Here is a 10,398-nt window from a genome sequence, read left to right on the forward strand (position 1 = left end):
TTGTGATTTCCCTCCCCAGGCATGACTGCCATACCCTGTGCCTGTCTGGGCATCTTCCTCGGGGGGCTGCTGGTGAAGAAGCTGAACCTGTCAGCTCTGGGGGCCGTCCGCATGGCCATGCTGGTTAACCTGGTGTCCACCGCCTGCTACGTCTCCTTCCTCTTCCTGGGCTGCAACACGGGACCGGTTGCCGGGGTGACGGTGGCCTACGTCAATGAGTGAGAACCAGCACCTCCTTTATAACTCCTGGCCTGCTGTCGCTGCACGTTCTGCGTGGCTGCAGGGTCAAGGGCTAAACGGCGCCGCCTCACCTCTGTTGCAGGACGCTGCAGACGCAGCAGCCGCTCGAGTCGCCGTGCATCAGCAACTGCAACTGCTACACGGCATCGGTGAGCCCCGTCTGCGGGTCCAACGGAGTCACCTACCTGTCCGCCTGCTTCGCCGGCTGCACCAAAGCGGTGAGACAAACCGATCGAAGAGGCGGCGTGAGGGGTTTAGGCCTAAAGGTGACGGTTTGATGTCTCGCCTCTTCAGAACCTGACCAGCTGCACCTGCGTATCCAGCAGCAGCGAGGAGGCGGTGGCTCTGCCGGGAAAGTGTCCCAGCCCCGGCTGCCAGCGGGCCTTCCTCACCTTCCTGTGTGTGATCTGTGTGTGCAGCATGATCGGGGCCATGGCTCAGACCCCCTCTGTCATCATCCTCATCAGGTACGGCGCGAACCGTCCACAAGAGGGCGCCGTGTCCTGCCGCTGACCACATCAAGCTGCTGATTTATCACCTAAATGAGGAATATTAATGGGAAAAATCCGAGAAAAACTGAATAGTGGGTTCAGGGAAACTTACTGTTTTGGTTTCATTTGGGTTCTTGAATTTGCCAAATTTAATCAGCAACAAAATTATTTTTTGAGAAAACCATTTGTTATTTTAAACTGTAGTGAGTATTTGGATGTGGTTTTGAGGCATTTGATTGAACTTTTTAAATGATAAAATAAATTTATGTAGCTACCGTAATTTAGGCTTTAAAAAATATTTTAGCATTTTAAACTCATCAGTGATGGTCTTTTCCTTTCATGGGTCAGGACTGTGAGTCCGGAGCTGAAGTCTTACGCCCTCGGAGTTCTGTTCCTGCTTTTAAGGCTGATAGGTAAGAAATGTTTGACACTTTTGAACGCAACTGTCTGTTAAAAACCCAGAGGAAGAATAAACAACAACAAAAGAAGATACATCTGGTGGTTGTGAAATACTTCAGGAGAAAAAAAAACGATGTAAAGAAACTTTATTATATTATGAATCAAATCAGGTCAATCTGCTGGAACTGCAGTTTAGAGAGAAACTCCTGGAACCAGTACACTAGAAAAAATGTCATCACTTCCTCTGTTTGGTCCAGGAGAAAGTCCGTCTGCATCCGTTCAGAGTTGCGAACCAAGATCCTTTTTATCCATTTATTTTTAAGTAGATAAGAGTTTGACCCACTTCATGGTTTGGGGGGCTTTTACACGTTCCAGACTGTAGAGAAACCAACAGATCTGTGCACACGAGACGGAACGATTTAAAGGTTAATAACCAAACTGATTCTGCAGAAAAGTCATTTTACCAGAACAGGAACGTCAACAGATCATCACTTCTTGTTGTCTCTCCGTCGGTTGGCGTCATATCAGCGAGCAGATGCTCCTAGAACAAATGTTTGCTCGTCTTTCTTTTGTTGGTAACATCTACTAATGTCATTAGAAATCTTCACGAACCTTTCACAACGTCCATCTTAAAACTACATTATTCTTGTTCCTCACTGCAGGCCATTGGAGCGTCCCCTTCCCACCAAAGGAGGTTTCTCTGTGCAGCTTCTGCTCCCAAACCATGTAAAGCTTCAATCACAACTGCTCTTAACCCTTGTGTAGGGATAACACGTCAATGAAAGGGTGGGGTCGTATTGACCCCATAAGATAGCACAAGGGTTAAGGGTGGTATTTAAATGTCATGCACTAATGTGCCAAGCCCACACGGGCTTATATGACCCTGAAAGACAAAATACATAAAACATGTAGAAACATGCCCATCACAAAAAATCCAATAACCCCCTTAGTCAGAGTCTAACAGAGCACAAAGTGTCCATTCTTATTGTCCATGCCTTGAAATGGGCTGGCTGCAGGCGAAAAAATGGTCAAACAGGGCACACAGATGGTCCACACAAAATATCCAGGTTGTAGACCCTCTGTGAGCAGCCCGACTGTTAGACATTAACAAAGTCAACAGTTAGACTGTAGCTTGTGTGGACATCCTTTGGGCACTTACTTACTTACACCCCGTGCGTGAGGCGGTCAGTAAGGGGGCCAGTACTCGCACCTTACTATTGACTACTGGGCTGTGTACGACAGCATCCCCCGTACGTCATAAGTACGTGTAACCTTATCCTTACAAATACTTCACAATACATTAACCACACCCACGACCATTTTAATGATGGTGAAGACCTGTAATACACACATACACACCCTTTAAGACACAACCCCTCACAGGACCGCACAACTCCAAAAACCTGCAGTGCCCGCAGAACCAATGCTATAAGGCCGTGTCCCACAGCCACTACGTACAGTTTGCGTACTTTCTACCCATGAAATTTTCTGTTTTTCGGGATTCATGACGGAAGTCATAAGTGTTCCTTGCGTTCTTCATTCGTTGTTGTGTGCAGATGTAGGGTTTCAGCCGACGTTTCTTTACGTGAATTCAGTTTTGAGCTGTTCAAAATTTTGGTCAGTTGAGAATGACGCAGTTTATTTTACGTAGTTTATACGCAGTCATACCATGGTCCGGGTGAATACTCGATTCTGATTGGCTGCTGGGTATGCGTTAAAACCTGATAACCGCACGATGAAAAAAGAAGTTCCGGTCGGCTAGCTTAAATGATTTGTATCACTGCGCCGGCTTCTGTAAAACAACCTTTTGCTTCATCATCTGGGCAAAAACAAGCGGTAAGCGATTAACTTTCCCTCTGAATTGATGCTTTATTCAACCCATCGGGACGATCAGCATATATATATCGCCGAATCTTGACTGCAGCGGTGGTGCTGCGCGACGCGGACTATATGTTATATATATGTACTATATGTTACGTGATGCGGCGCATCGCTATCTTAAACGCTGTTTATGAGAAAGGTGATCCAAATCGGAAAAAAAACAAGAATTAAGGACTAAAACCTGGTTAATATGTATTGCTTTTGTAAGTGACCATGGTATAAGCGGGTTAATGGCCTTCGAAGTGTGCAGTTACTACTTTTTAACGCACGCCGTGGAAGCCTGAACCGTCCGACGCGAAGCGCAGCGTTAAAAAGTAGTAACTGCACACTTCGTCGGCCATTAACCCTTACTTATTACGTAAACCTTACGTAATTGCGAGATGCATACGCAAATTTGTGGCTTTCCACGACCGTTCCACGCATGTCTAACGGACTTTTCGCGCATGTATCACAGATGTGTAACTTTTTTATCACGGTGCACAGATCATGTGAAAATTACATAATTGATGATGGAATCACTAATAAATTGCATCTAAATCATGTAGTAATCACGCACGGTTCTTGTTCTACGATGGTTTACGTGTTCTTTGCGTGTTTTATTCATGTGGTTTTAATGTTGTTCATTCGTGATGCATCTGTGAACACTTCACCACAACTTTTCTCACTTTTTCTACCTATATAACTACATATGACCATCTGCGCAATATGCACATAATGTACGCAGTGGTATTGTGAGTAATGCTGCAAGTTTGCAGCTTCAAATCATTCAGTCTTTCTCTCTGCAGAAGCTGGAGTTAGTACAGTCAACAACAACACACTCTGGTAAAACACACTGGAAATGACTTTATTGCTAAATAAAAACACAACACAAATCCATAAATGGTAGGAAGGCTGAACCTGGAGTTGGTGTTTGACTCCGCCCCGCTCTTTCTGAGGCCTCCCTTCACTTGTATTTGGTCTCATTGTGCAGAAAGTGTCTGCTTTGCTTCTGGCTGTCGTTCCTTTACTGGACTCTGTGATACGAATGTCGAGACGATGTGTCACCTGCTGGGGACGGACCTCCTCAGACTGTCAGTCCGCATGCAGCTGAGCTCAAAGCGGTGCTCTTCTTGACTCTTGACCTGCTGTCTGTCTTCCTCCCCCCCCACCCCGCTGCTGCTGCAGGCTTCATCCCTCCCCCTCTGATCTTCGGGATGGGAATCGACTCCACCTGTCTGTTCTGGAGCTCCGTCTGCGGCGAGAAAGGAGCCTGCATGCTCTACGACAACGTGGCCTACAGGCATCTGTACGTCAGCATCGCCATCGTCCTCAAGTCGTCGGCCTTCGTCCTGTACGCCACCACGTGGCAGTGTCTGAGGAAGAACTACAGGAAGTACATCAAGAACAGCGAGGGCTACCTCACGCCCACCGAGCTGTTCGCCTCCAACGTGACTCTGGACAATTTGGGCAAAGAGATCAGTCAGAACCCGACCAGCAGAACAAAGTTCATCTACAACCTGGAGGACCACGAGACCTGTGACAACATGGAGTCGGTTTTATAGTCATTCACGATCTGATGTGAAGCGCTGCAAACCGTCAGAGCATCATCCTCAGCGAGGTCCGGATCTCCACCTCATCCCATCCTCCACATTTACGTCAGATCTTTGACGGCAGGCTTGACGTCGACAGCAATAAAGGAAGAGGCGGTCCTTCTCACAAACCAAAATAAAAGTCCCCCATCGTCGTAAGAGCCGAGCTTTATTAGACAGGTTACCTCCCTGTTGTGTTTCTCAGGTTTGATTACTAGAAGATTACTAAAAGAATGGAAGTAAAGTAATTCTAATACAAAATATAATATGGGTTTAAAAAAAACTGCACATTTTCATAACTTTAGAAATGGAATCAGAAAGCAGCAAAAAATTACCCGAAGTGATGCTGTTTTGTGATTCTATCAGTGAAGAATCAGTAGCGACGTTTAGATCAACACCTTTTAACAAGTGACCCAAATCAAAAGCAAAAGTGACTTTCCTTATGGAGGTCGTGTTTTGGTATTGGAGACCAACTCAACTTTCATGTTTTAGGCGGTTCAATGGTGCGTTGTCCGTTCATTTGAATCCCCTCCTGTGATTTTTGTTAAGAGCTATTATTCAAAAACATTGACTATATATGAGAACTGGACTGAGTTCCAAACAGGAAGTACCTGCTGGTTCCAAAAAGCCAAAATCCCATAGACTTCTACGTAGAAATAAACAGCTATTACTATTTTCTCTTGTAGTGCAAGTTATTCAAGTTGTAAACTGACCAATTAGATGCCTCAATAAAAGTAGGTGGAGCCTGCTGGGCCCCACGTTCAAAACGTTTTCGTGCAGCTCGCTTTCAAGTGTGGACTTCCAACAAGTTTAGGTAATTGGCAAAGGGGGTTGCCATATTAACAATCACTCAGACCAATTTGGACCAATCACTGCTTACTGATAACGTCCAGCTCCAAACATGGCGTCCGTATCGCAAAAAAAAAAAAAAGGCAACTGACTTAACTTCCTTTAATTGGTGCTGGAAGTAGACCATTTTAACCCTTGTGCTACCTTAGTTGACCCCACCCTTACATTGACGTGTTCTCCCTACCATGACAAAGGTGGATAAAGGTGGAAAGATTTCATGTAATCCATGGACACCAGTGAAGATCACAAATCATTGAAGAAAAAAGGTTCAGAGCACTGTCTAGTGGGTCTAGATGACCCAACTCTCAATGTTAAAGTGCCTAGGATAACACAAGGGTTACATGGTCACGGTCACTCCAGTTCTCACATACAGTCAATGTCTAAGAAGGAAGTGATGTAATATCTCTGAAGCGATGGATCTGCAGCACCGATGCATGCTGCATTGGAGAGTTTATATCAATGCGAAGGTTATCAAATCGCAGCAGACTCTCTCACACCCAAGAGACTTTTTCTTTTTTTTTACACATAAAATGTTTTTACATGTATTTTACATATTTGTTTATTGTTTTTTAAACCAGCCGTTGTCACAGCAGTTTCCGGACCTTTCTCTATGTTTGAGAGGTTTTGCACCAACAACCTATTTGTGCAATATATTTAAACGTATACCATCCTTTTGAGGGACAGAGGGGGTAGAAACAGGGAGTGTGCTGGGACGGGAGTTAGACCAGAATAGTGTAACTGCGCCTTTAAAAACCCAATGCTTTACACGCCTCTTAATGCACGACACACCGTGATGCTCGACTTCTGAAGTGTCTAAAGCCTGAAATGTGCCAGGAAGAAGCTTTAGTATCAATTTCATATTTTTGTTTACCATTTTTTTGTTTCTCTCCATCAAAATATTCCCAGAATTCCTTTGTGAGACAGAAAAGTCTCAAAGCACATTTTCATTACACAGGCCGGCCAGAAGAGGGCACCAGAGTCCAAATCAGAGGTCAGTCATAAGGAGGCCCTAGATTCCTGCTAACTTCAGCACGTTATCTATAAGAAAAGTTTTAATGTTCTTCTTTCTGAAGTTTGGATCTATCCGCTAAATGACTTGTCATAAGAAAAAAAACTAAAAAACACAACAAAAATTTGGACCAAATTTGTATCAAGACTGCGCTGTATTTCAGAGAACCAGGAGTGTAGACTCATCCATTCTCACAACGCATTTCTCCATCAGCTGATCCTGGAAGTGTGGGTCAGATTAGGACGGTCCCAGTACCACATCCAGCGTGTGTGCCGACTCCTCTGTACATAGTAGTGCCATACAAGTGCCAAAAATGACACCATAGAAATGATCTGTAGGAAATGCGTGTCATCATGCGTGCTGGAGTTCAGCGCCGCCCCTCCGGCTGCTTGTAGCCTCTCTGTGATGTCCTCAAACTTACTTCCACCATATCGTGCAGAGGTTTCTTGAAAAGACATTCCCTACTGAATATTGTATATTGATCTAGAAAGCAACGCTATTTAGAATGTGATAACTGTTCATATATAGGAATTAGCTTAATCTTTCTTTCGTGACTGAGAAAAGCTGGTAGCCGTTGGTTGCTTTGCTCCACATCAGAACAAAAGCGGCGCCAGCGAGGAGCCAACTTAACTGAGGGGTGACAGCACTTCCTCAACCTACGGCGGCAGGACTGTTTCTTTTTTGCCACTTTAATGTGCTTGAGATGCTTTGCCTTGTGATGAGAAAACACCCCAGAGTGTAAAAGATTTCTTTTTCTTTTTACATGTTTTTCTCATGGCTCTTCTCTGATGGCCTTGCTTTGTGGTTGACTTTTATAGCAGAACTCCAGTGAACGGATCGTCGGCGTATGAAGAGTTAACGTCCACAACACCACACTTGTGCAAAAAAGCCGTTTCCAGGAGACGTTTTCCCAATACTTTCTGTGTTTCCTGTAAGTGAAGCCATAATGTAAATGAAACAGGAAACTCTTTATATGCAGACGATCCTTCGGTTTGAGCCTTTACGTTGAATTTGTGGTTCCAAGTCACCAAGAACCCTCGCCTGCATTTATACCTGTGCTTCCTTCTTGCATGGTTCTGTAATATCACTGACAAACACTAGATGGCAGTAGAGATTTGCGGACAGAGCCTTTAAGAACATTGGCTAACTTTTTAAACTGGTGGAGGGCGATGAAGCTTAATAATCCAAAGCATTTAAACTGAAGGGGTTCTGCTCGTCCCTTCATGAAAAGGTAAAAAGCCTGATGGAGACGAAACACAAAAAGCTAGAAGCACGTAGCAGTCAGAGCAGAGACGGCTTAAAATGCACTGCAGGATCGACACAAAACCACAAATCCAACAACAGCATGTTGCCTTTTGTTAGAAGTGACGCTTTGTGCCGAGGCGATGGTCTGAGACGGTCTTAGGCTTGTTGCTGTGTTCCTTTAAAAAAACAGAAAGGGCATCTTCATAAGAAAATGTCATATTGTATTTTCAAAGCGTTTATTCAGAACCTCTGAGATGCCCTGTTGAGTTTTTGCTTTAATTTATATTTTTTCCTTGAATTTCTATTCAAAAGCTTTAAGTTATGTATATTTCTTGGTGAAGAATACATGATTGTATGCTTATTGTAAATACATTAAATATAATATTTTTATTTTTAATTTGACTTGGTTGTGCAGGCTTCCATAGAAACTCTAAAAAACAAAACCTGAACCTGAAAATCTGTCATCTACACTGTAAAAAAGAATGTTATTTTTACCCCAAAAAAAAAGCAGCTTAGAATAAATATGTCAAAAAATCTCAGTGACTTTAGCGTAAAAGTCCACTCTATCTTATAGTTTCAGAAGTCTCTCAGTCTGTGTTGGTCCAGCATTGGTAATCTATCCTTCACGTTTGACTGATAAGTCCTCTTTGTCACTAATCTATTAAATAAAAATGTGAAGAATTACAATCTTAGCATACGCTAAGTAAGCTAAAGACCCGCTCAGCCATGTTTTCATGGGATTGCTCAGAACGCGGTGCTCGCTCACCTCACAGCTTATGCAGCGGCGAAGCTAGAACATTTTATATGGGGCACAGGACGGAAGACGTTGGAAGGTTGGTCAAACACCAGATTGGAATCCCATTACAAATAACAGGATCAAAGATATGTTTCTCTCATTGTTTTATTGCTATGATTATATTTTTAATTCATTTAAAATTATTTTTTTTATATGCTTAAAGAAGCTTGTATTGATGAGCTTTGTCAATAAAGATACTAATATTTACTCAAGAATTCGGAGGGGGGGGTGTAAGTGTGGGCCCCCTGTATCTCCGCCCCTGAGCCAATGCTGTAACTGAACAGGAAATATGCAAAATACTGATATTTTGACTGGAAAAAGTATTAAAAACGATAGAATCGTACATATTACTTACATTTATGTCACATATTTCTTCACGTTTTGGCTTATCCCTTCAAGGGTCCCCACAGAAAAACACAGGCGGTTCGGCAGAAAGCTTTTCCCCGGATGCCCTTTCTGAGACAACACTCTATTTTATCCAGGCTGGGGACCGGCAAAGGAAAAAGACATTTTCTGTTGATGCAATTTCGCAAGGTCCAGTTTCCTGATGGTCAGTGAATGCATCATTGCTGGCCTCCTTTTGTTTTTTACGACTGACGCACAGCTCATCCACTCACTGACCCACATCCTCATCAAAAACACAACACGCTTGAACAAAATCAAGACAACAGATTTTAAAGGCAAAGAAAATAAAAGCCCCCCCTACCTTTGACATCCACGCACGCATGCAACGCACAAACAAAGAGAGACTTGTCACTAATGTAAAATAAAGCAATGGATAAAGATTAGTTTTCTCTAAAGCACACAATTTTTCCTTAAACCTTTTAACATATGATTTAACTTTTGTGAAACCAGTCTCTAGAGGTCATTTGAGGAACTGCAGCATTTGTTACTTCCTGGTTTGCTTCTCATCCCGGAACAAAGGGTGGAGCTTTGCTGGACTCCAGCATCTGTTGTGCTGATATTCAGGGGAACACGTGTGGGGTTTGGTTCTGTGACAACCTTCTTGGTGTTGGATAAGTACAGCCGCCTCTCTTTCAGCCCTTGAAATGTTGATGGATCGCAGTGGAAAATGGTTCAGGTACAAACCACAAAATACTTTCAACCCTTTACTGGAGATGTCGCAGATGACACCTAAATAGCACATAGACATACTGTGACTCTTCAACCGTTTGCGCCGTTAATCCGCTGATTCTGACGTGGAGAAAAGCAACTTTTCATATCGGCTTTGCCCCGTTATGCAACACATTACTAACGTTAGGTGATGCGTAGCGCCGTAAAGCCGCTTTTCTCTGCAACATTCACGTCGATTGTGTAAACGTTAAAGAGTGATGGTGGTGGAAAGAATGTCTATACCTCTTGTGTTATCTTAGATGACCCCACCCTTACATTGACGTGTTCTCCCTATCATGACAAAAGTGGAAAAAAGGTGGAAAGATTTCATGTAATCCATGGACACCAGTGAAGATCACATATCATTGAAGAAAAAAGGTTCAGACCACTGTCTATTGGGTCTAGATGACCCAACTCCCAATGTTAAAGTGCCTAAGATAGCACAAGGGTTACTAGAAAAAAAGCTCCGGTGTTAAAGGGTTAATCTTATTTCCAAACTTGCTCCGGTTTCAATGTTGAAGAAAGCTAAGAAAAACCCAGACCATCACTTATCCACCACCGTGCTTCACAATTGGCAGATTGTTTTTCCTTCATACGTTTTTTTCTTCTTTCTGCAGACTTATTGCTGATTTATAGGCTATCAATGTTCCAGCTTTGTTTTGATGCTTTAGGGAGCAAAATATCCAAACACTTCTGGAGAATTTATTTAAATTTATTTATAAATCTGTCGCCGAGCATTACAGAGGGTAGAATAATGGAATCAACAACATTTAATCTAAACACTTCTCTATGATCACTCGTTTCTTT

The 10,398-nt window shown here is 43.2% G+C and overlaps 1 protein-coding gene across 2 annotated transcripts in view; it reads left to right on the forward strand.

Moving 5' to 3' along the window:
* Window positions 1-5,009, forward strand: part of LOC101173048 (solute carrier organic anion transporter family member 3A1) — a 34,218-nt gene extending 29,209 nt beyond the window's left edge. Inside the window, exons 6-10 of one of the 2 annotated variants that reach the window (XM_011494020.4) lie at window positions 20-218; window positions 323-458; window positions 535-707; window positions 1,080-1,144; window positions 4,176-5,009. In XM_011494020.4, the coding sequence (XP_011492322.1) occupies window positions 20-218; window positions 323-458; window positions 535-707; window positions 1,080-1,144; window positions 4,176-4,552 (950 nt within the window). In that variant the 3' untranslated portion in view covers window positions 4,553-5,009. Of the gene's footprint in view, window positions 1-19; window positions 219-322; window positions 459-534; window positions 708-1,079; window positions 1,145-1,792; window positions 1,876-4,175 lie in introns of those variants that run through there. The other variant, XM_078944672.1, reaches the window with a different exon arrangement.
* Window positions 5,010-10,398: the final 5,389 nt, after the last annotated feature.

The sequence above is a fragment of the Oryzias latipes genome, chromosome 3 (genome assembly GCF_053564925.1).
Source record: "Oryzias latipes strain Hd-rR chromosome 3, Olatipes_Hd-rR_3.1".
Lineage (NCBI taxonomy): Eukaryota > Metazoa > Chordata > Actinopteri > Beloniformes > Adrianichthyidae > Oryzias > Oryzias latipes.